The 18,537-nt window shown below is 43.3% G+C and overlaps 1 protein-coding gene across 1 annotated transcript in view; it reads right to left on the bottom strand.

Annotated features, from left to right (window-relative positions):
• Window positions 1–13,456, bottom strand: part of C3H8orf58 (chromosome 3 C8orf58 homolog) — a 35,801-nt gene extending 22,345 nt beyond the window's left edge. Inside the window, exon 1 of the mRNA XM_040346165.1 lies at window positions 13,321–13,456. Within this exon, the coding sequence (XP_040202099.1) occupies window positions 13,321–13,369 (49 nt within the window). The 5' untranslated portion in view covers window positions 13,370–13,456. The remainder of the gene's footprint in view (window positions 1–13,320) is intronic.
• Window positions 13,457–18,537: the final 5,081 nt, after the last annotated feature.

Genomic DNA, 18,537 nt, shown 5'->3' with positions numbered 1-18,537 from the left:
TTACACAGGTCTGAAAATGAAGGTACTGTAAATCCCGAATGTTTGCAGTGTCACCAAAACAAAGGGAACCCTTCTAATGGGGATGCTTGTTTTGGTGTCAACTATCTAATGCCGCGTACACACGATCGGAAATTCTGACAAGAAAACCGTGGATTTTTTTCTGATGGAATTTTGGCTCAAACTTGTGTTGCTTACACACAATCACACAAAATTCCGACCGTCAAGAACGCGGTGACGTACAACACTACAACGAGCCGAGAAAAATGAAGTTCAATGATTTCGAGCATGCGTTCTTTTTTTGCGCTTCGGAATTGCATACAGACGATCAGAATATCCGACAAGAATTTTGCCAGTCGGAAAATTTGAGAACCAGCATTTACATTTTTGCTGTCGGAAATTCCGACAAAAAAAGTCTGATGGGGCGTACACAAGGTCGGTATTTCTGACCAAAAGCTCAAATCGAAATTTTCTTGTTGGAAATTCTGACCGTGTGTACGCGGTATTACAGAAATGTCTCTTTATTTTTTTTATTGTGCATACAAGATAGGCTGCGAGGAGAAATCTCTTGAACGGGACATAGTTAACAAAAGGGCTTTAACCATTTCCTACTCAAATTTAGCTTTGATATCCTTTAAAATTGATACCTAAAATGAAACCTCCTAATTCTTACTGTAATGACGCGTACAGACGGTCGTTTTTTGTGATGAAACAAAACGACGTTTTATGTGATTTAAAAAAACGACGTTTTTGAAACGTCATTTTCAAAAACGACGTTGCCTACACACCATCGTTTTTCAAAATGCTCTAGCAAAGCGCGGTTACGTTCAGCACGTACGACGGCACTCTGTTCCATTGAAGCTCGCTTCATAACTTGCTTCTGAGCATGCGCGGGTTTAAAAACGTTGTTTTCAACGTCGTTTTGCCCACACACTATCATTTTAATTGACACAAAAAACGACGTTTTGAAAAACGACACAAAAAATTCGAGCATGTTCGAATTTTTTTTTAATTGTTTTTCAGAAGACATAAAACAATGTTTTCCCCACACACGGTCATTTTAAATGACGTTTTCAAAAACGTTGTTTTTTTCATCACAAAAAATTACCGTCTGTACGCGGCATTACTGTGACACTGACCCAACCCAGAGCTGTCGCCACCAAAAGCTTGCAGTTGCATGCTGACCAGTCACAGGGCCAATGTGTCCTCTGAAAACTCCTGATCCATGGGGTTGTGTGTGAAATCCTCAATCATGGGAGCCATGAAGGAAAGTGACCCTATCTAAATTGGATATCTATGCGAGGTGAGTCTAGTGGCAGAAACCATGTAAGCACTCTGATCTGCTTTTATGTCTGCTAATGGGCTGTAGAGTAGCCTTTCAAGTATAGCAGAGCGGCAGACTGCCAACCTATTAGTGGATAGCTGGACACAAGTTACCACTTCTTTGTGGAGACGGGCGTGGAAAGAAACTTTTGTCTATGGCAGACTTTACAGAACGTATATATAGAACCAAACCAAAAGGAATGTGATCAGGCAGACATGTTTGTCTCCATCTGATGTTCCAAGTATCTGATGAATCCCAGACGTACTTTCCCTCACATTACAGAGCCGGGTGGAGATACTTAGGCAGATCCAGAAATCCAAATTCTGGTAACCAGATACGCTTAAATTAGGCTAAGATACGAGCGGCGTAAGTGTCTTACACCGTCGTATCTTAAAGTGTAATTTTTAGGCTGGCCGCTAGGTGGCGCTTCCATTGCGGTCGGCGTAGAATATGTAAATCACTAGATACGCCTATTCACGAACGTACGCCCGGCCGACACAGTACAGATACGCCGTTTACGTAAGGCATTTTCAGGCGTAAAGTTATTCCATCAAATAGCTGGACTAGTAATGTTAAAGGGTCACTAAAGGAAAAACTTTTTTTAGCTGAAATGACTGTTTACAGGGCATAGAGACATAATAGTTAACTGATTCCTTTTAAAAATGATTAAAAATAGATAAAAAAACAATCATATAATGTGCCTGCAGTGTAGTTTCGTTTTTGCTGTTGTTTTCTGGTTCTCTGATGTACAGAGAGCCACTAGAGGGCAGTCAGCCAATAGAGAGCAGTGATACTTTGTCTAAAACTCCTCAGCACCAATCCAGTTTCGTTTTACACACAATAATCACATTAGTGACCACCGTGAGAAATCTCCCAGTACTGTGGTTATCAGGAAACAGGCAACCAGCAAGTGTCCAGAACAGAGAGGATTTACAGCAACATGAAAGCAAAAACGAACAATGAGGAAATGAAACCAGGACTGCAGTAAGGTAAAGGAAGCTATTTAGCTAAAAAAAAAAATTCCTTTAGTGACTCTTTAAGTATGGCCGTCGTTCCCGCGTCGAAATTTGAAAATTTTACGTTGTTTGCGTGAGTCGTCCGTGAATAGGGCTGGACGTAATTTACGTCCACGTTGAAACCAATAGGTCCTTGCGGCGTACTTTTCCGCAATGCACACTGGGATATGTACACGGACGGCGCATGCGCCGTTCCTAAAAAACGTCAATCACGTCAGGTCACCCCCAATTGACAAAAAACACGCCTCCTCAGCCAAATTTGAATTAGGCGTGCTTACGCCCGCCGCATTTACGCTACGCCGCTGTAACTTAGCAGGCAAGTACTTTGTGAATACAGTACTTGCCTTGCAAACGCTACGCCGCCGCAACGATGCGCCGCCGTACCAGAATCCAGCTAACTCAATACAGTTCCTACATCAGAATATGGTGGATTTTCCTAGCAAGCTATCCTGGCTTCCTTTACACAATACAAGCATTTCATACATAACTGCAATCATTTCCCAGATATGTGAACTATTTTTATTTTTCAAGTTAAACAAAAACAGGTGCCACATCCTTCATTTCCTTACCTAAAATAGAAAAAAGAAAATCAAAAGTTTTCGTTTACTCTTCACATAAGGCCATGTATGAGTTATCCAATCCATCTTTTCGCCTGCAGCTTGCAGATTGCTTTGGCTGTCTGTTATAAAGGCCAACGTCAATGGGTACAGACGAGGGAGGATTTGGCTGGCAGCCTTGAGTTGAGATACTCAGACACAGGGGCGGATTGACCATTGAGTCACTCGGACACTGCCCGAGGGCCCCATGCCACTAGGGGGCCCCATCAGGGTTGCCAGGCTCAGTAAAACCAGGGACAGTATGTAAAAATCTGTGTTTTTTTTTACATCTGTCCCTGAAACCGACATGTTTTTGATGTAACAATTTCGAGATTTTAGCTGCCCCGCCTCTGCACTGCCTTCTGGCATGGTGGCTATCTGTAAGACCAGGGGCCCCATAATCTTTTATTGCCCGGGGCAGGGCTGATCCGCCCTATAGGCTCACTATGAAAGCCGCTTTCTCGACAGTTTCCTCGACGGAAATGTACACACGACCGGTTTCCTCGGCAAAAAAATATCTCCCAGCAAGTTTCTTGCTGGTTTTTGCCGAGAAACTCGGTCGTGTGTACGAGGCCTGAGCTGTAGTCAACAAGAAGACTAATTGGACAGCCCAGTCTCTCCATACATGGCCTTGTGTGCAGAGAAATAGGACATTTTCCTAATTTTCCCATTTTTAAAATGTATTTTAGGTACGTAAAAAGAAATAACGCAAAAAACAATCTACATGTAGAATGTGGCACCTGTTTTTGTTTAACTGTAACTCAAACGTGGAAAATAAATCTTTTTGTGAAAATATTTCAATTATGTATGAAATGCTTATCTCAAGGAAGCCAGAATAGCTTGCTAAGAAATTCCACCATATACTGATATCGTAACTGTACTGGGTTCCTCCGCCCGGATCTGTAATTTCATTCACGTCTGGGAATTATCAGATATTTGGAACATCAGATAGAGACAAATATGTTGTCTGTCTGATCACGTACCTTTTAGTCTGATACTATATCTATCTTTCATAACTTCTTCCTTGTTTTACCTTAGACAAAAAGGTTCCTTCCACACCCGTCTACACTAGTGACTTGTGTCCAGCCATCTACTTATAGGCTAGTGGTTTGCCTCTCTGCTAAACTTGAAAGGCTAGTCTACAGAGTCTGTTAGGAAACAGTGTCTGTAATGCAAAAAGCCCATAAGTAGTCATAAAAGCAGATCTAAGTGCCGCACTCTGCCTTGTGACAGCCGCCAAACCCACCTTGCACAGATATCAAATTTAGGTCGGGTCACTTTATGGCTCCATATAATTGAAGGTTTTACTTTGCAATGGTGATAGAATAGAGTACAGTATGCTTGCCAGATCTTTCACTCCTTCAATGGGTTGGAGAGCATCGTTGTGGGATTTCAAATTTCCCAACTTTCAGGCCCCGTACACACGTCCGAGGAACTCGACGTGCCAAACACATCGAGTTCCTCGTCGAGTTCAGTGTTGAAGCCGCTGAGGATCTCGGCGGGCCGACTTTCCTCATTGAACAACGAGGAAATAGAGAACATGTTCTCTATTCGGCCCGACGAGTTCCTCGTCGGCTTCCTCGCTGAAAAGTGTACACACAACCGAGTTTCTCGGCAGAATCTAGCTCCGATCGAGTTTCTGGCTGAATTCTGCCGAGAAACTCGGTCGTGTGTACGGGGCCTCACAGGAAGCAGCAGTGAGGCTCAATAAGAGTTTTTTCTCTTTACTTTTTTGGTCAAAACTTACATTTTGAATTTTTTTTAAAAGCCAATTCTGTAATGGGGGGGGGGGGGGGCATAGGGAATTGGCAGTAAAGTAAATCGTTCCATTTTCATAGAGGGTCCGCTTTAAGTTGGCCATACATACAAGGACCTGAAATAAATTTTCAAACGCCTACATCTGCGGTCTTTAATGTGCAGCCCGGGGGCTGGATGTGGCCCTTTACTTGCCTTTATCTTGCCCTCGGCACTATTCCACCAATACTGTGGCACCATTTCCCCTACTGACACCATCAATAGGGCACTATTTCTCCCATTAAAACCAATGATGGGTCACTAATGCCGGGCATCTTCTACACCCACTAGCCACAGCCCAGTCCCTCTAATGCCTGAGGGACAGTAAATTCTCCCTTTGCTCAGAAAGTTTACAGATCCAGTGCCACTATCCAATACCCAGTGGGTGATCTCTCTATCCATTAATGCCTATGTGGTCAAAATAGGGGGTGCCATATTGTCTTCCTTGCACTTCAAAGACTAATAGCAGATTAGACAAAAATTTCAACCCGCTCGATCTCTGACCGCATTGACATCAGTGCTCTGATACACCACTGCTCAATACACATTGCACTATTCCTCACTTGATCTTCAAGGTCATACACCTATATCTGTCACTTAGCCCATAGGCAGAAAAAGAGCAATGAGAAAGCAGTAAGTGCAATGATCCACAGCCGGGAAATTTCACCTTTTAACAAGACCTTCTCTACATTTAGGACATGATGGGCCAGATTCACAAAGAGATATGACGGTGTATCTCCTGATACGCCGTCGTATCTCTGAGTTCTGCCGGTCGTATCTATGCGACTGATTCATAGAATCAGTTACGCATAGATATCCTTAAGATCCGACAGGTGTAACTGTGTTACACCGTCGGATCTTAGGCTGCAATTCCAGGCCGGCCGCTAGGTGGTGCTTCCATATCTTTTACGCAACAAATATGCAAATGAGGAGTTACGCCGATTCAGAAACGATCGACCGCCCGGCGCTTTTTTTTTACGTCGTTTGCGTTTGGCTTTTTCTGGCGTATAGTTAAATCTGCTGTACTGAGGCGTACTCAATGTTAAGTATGGCCGCCGTTCCAGCGCTGAGTTTTGAATTTTTATGTCGTTTGCGTTAGTCGTTTGCGAATACGGATGGACGTAATTTATGTTAACGTCGAAACCAATGACGTCCTTGCGACGTCATTTGGAGCAATGCACGCTGGGTAAATTTGTGGACGGCACATGCGCTGTTCGATCGGAGCGGGAACGCGCCTGATTTAAATACTACACGCCCCCTAGCCGCGGAATTTGAATTCCGCCGGGGGATTTACGATACGCCGCCGCAAGTTTTGAGGTAAGTGCTTTGTGAATTAACCACTTGCCTCAAAAACTTGCGGCGGCGGATTTTAAATCAGATAGGTTACGCGGATCTAAAGATCCGCTAACCTATGTGAATCTGGCCCGATATCATCCTAATCCTTCCCTTTCTGTATTACACATTAGTAAGTACCCTATTCTGCAGGTGCTCGCTCATACTTTCTCATTACATCACACGTCCCAGGGGGCTTCAGGGCAGCCTCCGCAAGTCGGGTGATCTTGTGTAACGTGCAGTAGGGAGTGATCTAAAAATTCACAGCCAGCTCCTGAATTCAAGATGGCGACGTGGGAACAAAAAGAGCATTAAAAACTTTGGGATTTAGGAAGACAGTGCTGGAATTCTTGGGCTGGTAAGTATGTGTTTTTTTAAACAGTACTTCTCAGTAGCTGCTGACTTTTTTTTTTTTCCCAAAGAAATATTTCTGATCGTTCGCTATAATTTACTGAACTGTGCAGCTTGCTCTTTGCCTTATTGAATATAACCTTTACCTGTATTTACCTATGCACCAGATTCATAGACAAACCTAAAAACACAGCCAACTTCCTCCTGACAGCTATTCCATAAGCTACAAAACCTTGGACCTCATTTTGAAATGAGAACTGTCCGTGTTGCTCTTCATTTTCCAGTGCAGGATTTAATTTGATCTCATTGGTCTCAAACTGACAGTTCTATGGTAACTGACTCAATAGAACATGCAATTAGTGGCTAAACATTAGATTGAGACTTCCCTGCAGATCTCACCCTCCCCTACATGAAACTTTGTCAGTACAAGCTAATTATAAGATTAAAACCACAACTACAGATTGCAGTAACACCTTCATTGAAACACATCTATGCACATGAAAATGAACTGCCTTCACAATAACACAATTGTCATACAATAGGGTTCATCACACCTCTTTACATTCAGATGTCGTAAGGATGACCCAGAAGACTATGTCGTAGAAACAATGCCCAGTGTAGAAACTATTACTACCGTACAGATAAGACTATGAGGTTGATTTAATAAAACTGGAGAGTGCAAAATCTGGTGCAGCTCTACATAGAAGCCAATCAGCTCCCAGTTTATTTTTGTCAAAGCTTAATTGATGAAGTTAGAAGCTGATTGGCTGCCATGCAGAGCTGCACCAGATTTTGCACTCTCCAGTTTTAGTAAATCAACCCCACTATAACAACTTTAAGCTCTCCTGAAATCCCAGATTTACTGTAGATCAGTCTTTCTCAATCTTTTTAGCCCAGAGGAACCCCTAAAATAATTTCCAGGTTTTTAGGAACCCTCACTTAAACCAATTCATTGGGGGTCTATGGTTAAAATGCCCCTTACATTAGTGGTCGGCAGGAAGAATGCAGTCCTTACAGATGTGGTCGGAATGCCAAAGACATGCTGGTAGGTTAATGGGCTCCTGTCTAAATTGGCTCTAGTATTCGCATGTATGTAAATGTATGAATGTGAGATAGGATAGGAACCTTAGATTGTAAGCTCCTTGAGGGCAGGGACTGATGTGAATATATTATATATATATATATATATATATATATATATATATATATATATATATATATATATATATATATATATATAACATGTAAATTGATGGAACTATATAAGTGCCTGTAATAAAATAAATAAGTGCAAAGTTGTCATATCCCTATTTTTGTAAAGCTATTACAGTCATACATGAAGTCAGTGTGAGGCCGTGTGACGTGATGGTTCAAATATTTAATCAGTGACCACATTCTCATAGTATATACACAAAGCGAAAATCCCATGGGATTATAGAAAAAAAATTTGCATCAATTGTACAGACGGCAAAGAACAGCGCCACACAGTGGTACACATAACACAGTGACCAGCACAAATGGGGGAATTTAGGTTATCAGTACTTTAGAGATTAAATTAGTAGAAAATAAGAAATTAAGTGTTTATATTGTTTTTGGATGATTAGACAATGACTGAGATATATCTTAAAATTATGGTCAATTTTATTGTAGCCTTTAATTGGCACCTAATTTTATTTGTCTCCGTCTTTCAACTTACAATGAACAGTCCTCATTGTGATTGTCCCTCCCATAGGATTGCATAGTTATTTCTCTGATGAGTTTATAGCAGGCCTACATTTTCAGGAGAATAATGTAAAGATACTGTATATAGCTAGCCTTGTATGAGAGCTCATTTCACTTACTAATTAGTGTTTTTTTTCTTCTTATCAAGTTAAAAGTAACAAATTCCGACAAAGAAGTATCACAACTAAATGCTAAATCTAATATGAAGCCAATTTAAAAAAGAAAGCACAGAGCAGCCATGTTTAAAAAACAAAGGCAATCAATCAGCTATCGGTCTAGATTCACATCTATGCAGGCTGCGCATTATGGCCCGGATTCACAAAGCACTTGCGCCGACGTATCTCGAGATACGCCGCGTAAGTGCAAATATGCGCTGTCGTATCTGTGCGCCGTGCCCACAAAACTAAGATACGCTTAAAAACAGGCTTTATTCCACCGGCGTAACTTGCCTACGCCGGCGTAGAGTGGGCGCATATTTATGCTGGACGCATGTGGCGCTCCCATTGATTTTCTATTCAAAAATGCAAATGAGGGAGATACGCCGATTCACGATCGTACTTGCGCCCAACGCGTAAGTTGTACGTACGGCGCAAAGTTATGCCCCATAAAGGAGGTGTAACTCAGCAGCATCCATGCAAAGGACTGCACCAGGGAACCCAAGCCGGCCTATTTTACATTGTACGTGAATATGGCTGGGCGTAGGTTACGTTCACGCCGTAGGCAGTGATCCGGCATATCTTAGGCAGTTATTCAAACGTATTTGTGAGTATGCGCACTGGGATGCGCCCACGGGACGGCGCATGCGCAGTTGGCGATACGTATCTGTCTGGCACTCGGCCCATCATTTGCATGGGGTCACGCCACATTAGCATGGCTCACGCCCACTTCCACTTACGCCTTGGAAACCCAGCGCAGTTTTGGGAGGAAGTGCTTTGTGAATTCCATGCTTGCCAATCTCCGCTGTGTCGGCGTAGCGTAAAGGAGATACGCTACGGCGGCGCCAGTGTCTGTGAATCCGGGCCTATGTGTTTTTCAGGCACGTTTTAAAGTGCATTTTGCGTTCTTGCATGCATTTTTTATTTTTTAATCTTTAAACACACTGGGCCAGATTCACAGAAGAAGTACGCCGGAGTATCTACTGATACTCCGGCGTACTTTCAAATTTGCAGCGTCGTATCTTTAGTTTGAATCCTCAAACCAATATACGACGGCTTCTGGCTTCGATCCGACAGGCGTACAGCTTCGTACGCCTTCGGATCGTAGGTGCAATACTTTGGCGCCCGCTGGGTGGAGTTCGCGTTGTTTTCCGCATCGGGCTTTTCCCGGCGTATAGTTAAAGCTGCTATTTCGTGGCGTATAGATAGACCTGCCATGTTAAAGTATGGCCGGCGTTCCCGCGTCGAATTTAGAATTTTTTTTTTTGCGTAAGTCGTCCGTGAATAGGAACGGACGTAACTCACGTCTACGTTCAAAAAATGACGTCATTTCGCACAAAGCACGGCGGGAAATTTCAAAACGGAGCATGCGCAGTAGGTTCGGCGTGGGAACGTGCCTAATTTAAATGATCCATGCCCCCTACACGGATCATTTGAATTAGGCGGGCTTGCGCCGAAGGGATTTACGCTACGTCGCCGCAACTTTACAGGCAAGTGCTTTGTGAATCAAGCACTTGCCCGTAAAACTTGCGGCGGCGTAACGTAAATGCGATACGTTACACTGCCGCAGATGTACCTGAATCTGGCCCACTGTTTATAGCTGGTTGCTAAGGAGTGGGCCGCGGGGATGTCTGGCCGCCGCATTCTTAAAAACCAATGAGTCATCAGCTGTTAGCGGGGTTCCCCACTGACAGCTGAATGTAAAAACAAAAACAAGTTTTCAGGTAAAAAAAATAATAAAACGTGAAAAAAATGCGTGGAGTCCCCCCAAATCCATACCAGGCTCTTATCCGAGCAAGCAGCCCAACAGGTCAGGAAAGGGGGGGGGACGAGTAAGCACCCCCCCTTTCCTGAACCATTCAAGTCCGCATGCCCTCAAAATGGAGGGGGTGCTTTGGGGGAGGGGGCCCCAAAGGACTAGGCCCTTTTCCCAACAACTCTGGGCGGTGGTTGTGGAGGTCTGCAGGCAGGGGACTTATCAGAATCTGAAAGCCCCCTTTAAGAAAGGGGCTCCCCAGGATCCCAACCCCCCCTCCATGTGAATGAGTATGGGGTACATTGGCTTCCTGGCCCGCTCCTTAGCAAACAGCTATATACAGTGTTTTTAAAAAAACGCATAAAAAATTGCATAACAAACGCAACACTTGTGTTTCTGGTGTGACTCAATTGAAGTCTATTACATGCAAAACGCGAAGGAAAAGTCCCCGAATGTTTTTTTTTGGACTGTAGCACACTAAGGCCTTGTTAACACATATGCAGGTTGCAGTTTGCATATTCCGGGTGCATTTTGCGTTTTTTTTAATACACATTTTTAAACCATTGCAGTCTATGAACCTTTCCATAAAATGCACAGATGTGAACATGACCCATAGGAAACCATGTTAAATGGAATGTAGTGTGTTTCTGCAAAACTAAAAACGCACTAAAAAATGCATAGGTGTGAACCAGGCCTTATTAGGAATCAGTTAAACAGAAAGTATTGATTTAGCATGACAGCCAGGAAGAGAAGTCAGCAATGGCATCCTTAAAATTCACTCACTCTTTAATATTTATACATAAGCGATAAATAGCTTTTTTAACTGCGCCAACAGAACGCATAGGCTGATATTATTGACTTTTCCTTCTAAAATACTAATTGCCTGGCTTCTATGCTAATTAAATGGCCTTAGGACTGACCTTGAACAAGTATGCAAATCAGTTCTGTCTTCACTGTGCACTGCAGTACAAGTGCAGCTGCCTGTATAAATGAATGACAGGCTGCGACTGTACACTTTTAATCCAAGCATTTACTTGTGTACAGGAACAGATGAGCGCCTCTGAGCGCTACCTGTCAGCATCCAGAGCTCACATCTGTCCCTATTCGTAAGTAAATGCTTGCATGTGCAGTTACCAGTGTACAGACACAGCCTGTCATTGAGTTGTACATAAACACCTATCACTTCCAGTTCAGGGATACACTAATTTTTCACAGTGTGCAGCTCTCTGCACCCTAAATTTAAACATTATATAGTCATAGTTCCCAACTGTCCCTGATTTCGAGGAACTGTCCCTGATTTGGAACAAAGTCCCTCTGTGCCTCTTTCCTCCTCATTTGTCCCTCATTTTGGTCTGATCTATAAAGTTGTATATAAAATGTACTTTTTATCTTTCAAAAAGTGTTTCCCAGTGCTAAACATTTCATCCAATTTATAAATTGCTGCATTTGTAAATTTCAAAAGCCAGAAAAATAAATAGTAGTGGTAAAAAAAACACTTGGGGGTTTAACTAAGAATTATTTTTGTACAATTCTCCTTTAAGGGGGCGTGGTATGGGGTGTGTCCTATGTCTACATACTTTTGCTAATAGGTGTACCTCGTTCCCATCTCGAAAAGTTGGGGGGTATGTATGGTGGTAACAAATGCCCAATAATGCAAAATGGTAATTATGCCATTGTGACATCATAGTATGTGCTACAAAGTAGACAAAAACTCACCCAAGCTCTACTGCATGATTGTAGAATGATGAGCTGAATAACAGTGCTCAGGCATGTTGTGTCCCATAAACATCAAAGCAGCAATAAATACCAGTAACTTGATTGCTTCTTCTTAAATATTTATTGAGCACCAACAGCATTGCCACATCTAAAGTGCTAACATGTTTCGGCCAGAGCCTTCCTCATAGCATGCTATGAGGAAGGCTCCAGACGACACATGTTAGTACTTTAGATGTCGCACTGGTGTTAGTGCTCAATAAAGATTTAAGAAGAAACAATCGAATTACCAGCATTTCTTGCTATATGCTTCAAAGGATTTGGATTTGCTGTTGATTCCATAAAGCTTCACATATCTCTTGGGGCTAGTTTAGACTAGCTTTAGCCCACTGAAGAGTGGGCTAGAAGTGTTTGACAAGTGGCAAGAAGGTGTTTTTCCCTCCTCACCACCTTTTTTAACTCCTAAAATTTTACAACACTGCTCTGAAACCATGTGGATTGCACGTATTTGCAGGACAGTTGGATTGCGGCCTGATTCAGGGAAATTGGTTGCGTTTGGCAGGCGGTACTGCCCGCGGAGTATGACAGCAGGGATAACCTTTCTCTAGCTTACCTGTGTATTTTTATAACCCCCAACCACAAGAATAAACGTGGCCTAATGCCGCATACACACTGTTAGAATTTCCGACAACAAATGTTCAATGTGAGCTTTTTGTCGGAAATTGTAGGCTCCATCAGACATTTGCTGTCGGAATTTCCGACAACAAAAATGTGAGAGCTGGTTCTCAAATTTTCCGCCAACAAAATTCGTTCTCATAAATTCCGATGGTGTGTGGACAATTCCGACGCACAAAGATCCATGCATGCTCTGAATCAAGTACGAGACGGAAGCGCTTGGTCTGGTAAAACTAGCGTTCGTGATGGAGATAGCACATTCGTCACGCTGTAACGGACTGAAAAGCACGAGGCTGAAAAGCGCAAAACGTCTCTCACCAAACTTCTACTAACACGACTGGTATTGAACTTCCCTTTAATAGTGCCGTCGTACATTTTTCTACATGACCGTGTTCTTGGCGTTCGGAATTTCCGACAACATTTGTGGGAATGTGTGTATGCAAGACAAGTTTGAGACAACATCCGTCGGAAAAAAATCCACGGTTTTGTTGTCGGAATTTCCGATCGTCTGTACACGGCATTAGAGTTAACATGAAGCAAAATCCAAACCTTTTTGCAGACATCACTTTTACTTTTTATATCTATATACCAATGCTGAGTAACCAGCATATAATAGGTTTGAACTCTTTCTATTTAATTCTCTGACTCCATAGGGCAGCTCCTGACATTGATCTGTGTCTGAATTATTAAAAAATGCAAATCCTTAGCAAAAGTAGCATTACGCAGTAAATCTGGACCCTGCAGGCTCAGAGGAGCCTCACTTCTTGACCCAATTCAAGAACTGCTACAAAAGTTTCTGTACACAGGAAATCTGTAGGATCAATAAACCATATCGAATGTTTACCCAACAAAATCTTGGATATTATCAGTAAAAATTCCTGTCATTTACCTTCGCTCCATAGCGCCCCGAGGTTTAGCTTCCTGTGGCGGCCCAGCATCTTGCTGCGATAGATGTATAGACTGATAGCTCTGCTGGCAAGAATCCTCCTTGTGCTTCAGTATGTGAGAAAGACTGTTCAGCAATGTGGGAGTGAGTGTGGGATAGTCAGATAAAAGCCCCTCTGTGTGTCTCTGGGAGGGGTCATCCATGTCAGCTGGCTGGATATGGGAGGTATTGAAGGGGGGTATTTAGGCCATTAATGAGCTTTTATGTCTTTGGAAAAACTCTTTTGTCTCTTCTCACACTGGCAGCTGAAAGAAAGAGATTCAGGCCTGGAAAAGGTGTGACGTCACGGCATGCTACTGTTCTCACAGGCCAGACCTAAAGAGCTCACACTCTAATATAGACATAATACAGCAAAGTGTTAGGTCATAAACAGATGTGGAGGTACATAACGGCGAAGTGTCAGGTCAATGTCACACCGTCTCCTACTGCTGTCATAGGCTTATATTGAAGAGTAATGTGACATTAAAGGCAACTTTTCCCATATACCTGACTTGTTCTAGCGTTAAAACATTGACACTAACATGGTGCAGGAAATGTTTAGTGCGCTGGTGGTCCTAAAAGTGAACCCAAGTATTAATGCTTTACCAGAGTGATGCTCAACTGACCCACATACGACCCTGCATGGCCATCCTCACTTTTGGTGGTTCAGTATCCATTGTCCCCTTATACCAGCCATTCTCATCCAGAGTTCAGTGGAATCCTAGCGGATTGAGGTTGCTATGAGTTCCTTGAGCTGTGACAAATTGACCTCCCATTTGACAGCGAAAGCTTGGCTCTGGTGGCCAATGTCACTTGACAGAGCCAGCTGCATGGCACGAATGATCTAGCTATCTGTTAGGCCCCGTCAGGCCCAGATTTACTCCATTTGTCGCCCCAAGGCCGGGTCCTTCAATGCCGCCCCCGCCTGCGTAGTACGGGGGGACATTTTCGTCAGGACACTGAGAAGCGGGGGGGGTGTTGCTGCCAAAAATGACATTGAGCATTGGGGGGTGCTGCTGTCGAAAATGACAAAATGACATTGAGAACCGAGAGGGGGGTTGCTGCTGCCAAGAACTATCTCGCCTCCTCTTCCCTCTGTTTTTTCTCCTCTCACCATCCGCATGACAGGGGGGAACTCCTGATATGAAAGTGAAAGTGTCCTCTCCTCTCAGCCGCAGTGCCGCCCCTGCACTCACTGCCGCCCGAGGCCTGGCCTTGTTGGCCTTGTCTGGAATCCAGCCCCGTACACACGGTCGGTTTGGTCCGATGAGAATGAACCGAAGTTCCTTTTTCATCGGACCAAACCGATCGTGTGTATAGGCTATCGGTCTGTTTTCCTTCGGTCCAAAATTTTCAAACATGCTTCAAAACTGAACCGATGGACCGCTGCCCCATCGGACCAAACCGATGGTTAGTACAGAAAAGCATCGGTTCAAAACCCGCGCATGCTCAGAATCAAGTCGACGCATGCTTGGAAGCATTGAACTTCGTTTTATTCAGCACGTCGTGTGTTTTACGTCACCGCGTTCTGACCCGATCGGATTTTGAACTGATGGTGTGTACACACATCAGGCCGTACGGCCACTTCAGAGGTGAACCGATGAAAACGGTCCGTCGGACCATTCTCATCGGTTTTGTCCGACCGTGTGTACGGGGCCTAAGGATGCCATTCTTCCAAGTGGCCACCAATGTAAGGGGCATGTTTCCCATTGACCTTTGATCAACTGATTTTAGAAGAGGTTCTCTTTACCAAAAAGAGTTTTATTAAAGAAATAAAACACAAAGCAAAAAGCAATACAGACAAGGCAATACCAAGACATCATCAAAAAATAAATAAAAAATAGCATTGCAAACACAGCACGTACCAATAGAGAAACACATGAAAAATAGCAAGGACAAGACAGTCCAATTTATCCATAAGTGAGTTAGTACAACATCCCAGAAGGGGTTCTCTGAGACCTGAAAATTTTTTCAGTGGGTTCCTCAAGGGAAAAGATAGATTGAGAAAGGGTGCCTTACATAAGAATGCAGAAGAGAATAAATGACTGATACTACTGGTAATATTAATACTTCTATAATAACCTATTATTATCATTTATTCTACCAATTGTGGACACCAAAGGGCCCCTGTGCAAGACCAACTTTTGATCCCACCTTCATTTAACTACTGGTCGGGCAAAAACATTTATTCACCATAGATTATATGAATTTATAGGTCAAAGGAACAGCAAAGAGAGGTCCTAGAACCCAGCTGACCCATATATAGTGTAAAAAAGACCCTAATTCCCCATACACACGATCGGATTTTCCGTAGGAAAAAACATTATAAGCTCAAGCTTGGCTTGCATACACACGGTCACTCAAAAGTTCTCTAAACTTTCGGCCATCAAGAACACGGTGAAAAAATTAAGTTCAATGCTTCCGAGCATGCGTCAAATTGTTTCCGAGCAAAATGTTTTCGGAATTTTGCGCATCGGAATTGCCACAGACGATCTGCTCTCAATCTTTTGCTGGCAGAAATTCCGATAGCAAAAGTCCAATGGAGCATACACACGGTCGGAATTTACGACCAAAAGCTCACATCAGACTTTTGCTGGCGGAATTTCCAACCGTGTGCATTAGGAATCATTCACACTTCTCGGTTATAAAACATTGCGGTAATGCATGCTAAAGCGCAATACATACATTAGCACTTTGCATTGACATTAAATTCCAATGGCACCCCAATGCTCTAAGACAAGGGTCTCCAAATTTTGAAACAAGAGGCCAGTTTACTGTCCTTCAGACTTTAGAGGGGACCGGACTGTGGTCATTGGGAGTAGAAAAGGTCCTGACATCAGTGGGAAAACACAATGCCCCATATTTGGTGTCAGTGGGAGGAATTGTGCCCTATCGTTAGTATCATTGGGAGGAATTGTACCCCATCATTGGTGTCATTGGACCAAACTGTTGGTGTCATTGAGAGGAATTGTATCCCATCGTTGGTGTCATTGGGCCCAGTCGTTGGTGTCATTGGGCGGAATTGTGCCCCATCGTTGGTTTCATTGGGAGGAATTGTGCTCCATCATTAGTGTCAGTAGGAATGGGAGGAATTGTGCCCCATTGTTGGTGCCACTGGGCCCAATTGCTGGTGCCATTGAGAGGAATAGGACCCCATTGGTGTCAGTGGGAGGAATTGTGCCTCTTCATTGGGGTTAGTGGATGAAATAGTGTTCCAAGGGCCCGATAAAAGAAAGCAAATCGCTGCATCTGGCCCCCGGGCCACAATTTGGAGACCACTGCTCTAAGACAACGTGCCTCTGACATACATTCACTGTATTAAAAAAAAATTGTGCATGTCCGATTTTTTTTTTCCTTTCTGGTACATTGGCAGCCCATTAATTTGAATGAACGGCCTTGAGGCAATGTATGTTATTGTATAACATAATGCATTTCAACACACAGTCCCAAAGCAGACAAGTCTGAGTGGGTCCTGTGTCCCCTAGGGCCCTTGTGCAGCTCCATAGTCTGCGCATTTTCCACTTCTGGCTTCTACGACTTACTACAAATACCTCTACTACTTCTTCTAATATAAAAGAACACTGGGACAGAAAACTGTTGCATCTGTCACCAGAACCAGTAAGGACAATTCTTCTATGGGGACCCCTACTCTTGGGGAAATTGTCAAAAGCTGGCCATACACTGATAGATTTTTTAAATGAACGTTTGCACAAACATTCATTTGAAAATTTTCATCTCATTTAATGACTTGACAAATGTCATTTGAAGTACCGTATATGAAACTTTTGTTTGCTTTTAACATTATGGGGCAGATCCACAAAGAAAGTACGCCGGCGTATCTATTGATACGCCGGCGTACTTTCAAATTTCCCGAGTCGTATATTTGTTTTGAATCCTCAAAACAAGACGACGGCATCTGGGTTAGATCCGACAGGCGTACGTCTTCGTACGCCATCGGATCTTAGATGCAATTCTTCGGCGTCCGCTGGGTGGCGTTCCCGTCGTAATCCGGGTCGAGTATGCACATTAGCTATTTCTGACGATCCACGAACGTACGAGCGGCCGTCGCATTCTTTTACGTCGTTTCCGTTCTGCTTTTTTCGGCGTATAGTTAAAGCTGCTATCTGGTGGCCGTCGTTCCCGCGCCGAATTTGAAAAATGTATTTTGTTTGCGTAAGTCGTCAGTGAATGGGGCTGGACGCCATTTACGTTCAAGTCAAAACCAATGACGTCCTTGCGACGTTATTTAGAGCAATGCACCCTGGGAGTTTTGACGGACGGGGCATGCGCAGTTCGTTCGGCATAGAAACGCGCTTCATTTAAAAGAAACACGCCCCCTACTCACCGCATTTGAATTCCGCGCCCTTACGCCGCAAGAGATACACTACGCCGCCGTAACTTACGGCGCAAATTCTTTCTGGATTCAAAGATTTGCCAAGTAAGTTACAGCGGCGTAGCGTATCTCAGATACGCTGCGCGGGTGCAGATCCTTGTGAATCTGCCCCTATATTTATGAATGAATTAACTTTCCTAAACGAAAACCACATACACAGTTAGAAATGTGTTTTTTCGAGAAAAAAATCTCCATACTGCTCCTTCAAACTTTCTAATAACCACGGTAAAACTGAATTCATTGACCTAACAATTAGAAAATCAGGCAAATGTTTTTAAAACAAAAAAAATTGAAAGAAATTCTACTAGTGTATGGCCAGAGGGAATTTCCTTTTTCTTTAGAGAGATTTCCTTTTACTTCCTCTTGTCCTTCCTGTCTCCAGAAGAGGACTTTCAGCTTTAAATATACTTTCATTTGCATACAAACAAATCTTCGTCCATTTTAACTACCACTACATACCCCTTCTGCTGGTTTTTCTACCACTACATCCACCATCCCAACTAAAAATATAACAAGGATAATAACAATCATTTGAATACAATACAGTTGGTGCTCAGATAGACTGTAGCACTTCCCAAAAAAGTGCTTGTTAAGAAGTTGCCAGGGGCACCAGTCCTTGCTCCTTTGAGGATTTGCAGACTACTACTCCATGATGCAATTTCCCTACTTTCAGCTCCGGCATGCAGTCCACGCTCAGGGCATAGCTATTGACCCGTGTCTATATTTCAGTTTGTTCAATCTGTCGCGGATAGAAATGGCTCTATCTCTAGTTGCTATGGTATACTACT

This window comes from Rana temporaria, chromosome 3 (assembly GCF_905171775.1).
Source record: "Rana temporaria chromosome 3, aRanTem1.1, whole genome shotgun sequence".
In the NCBI taxonomy this organism is placed as follows: Eukaryota; Metazoa; Chordata; class Amphibia; order Anura; family Ranidae; genus Rana; species Rana temporaria.
Note: the sequence above shows the minus strand (reverse complement) of the source record. Positions and strands in the feature narration are given on the sequence as shown.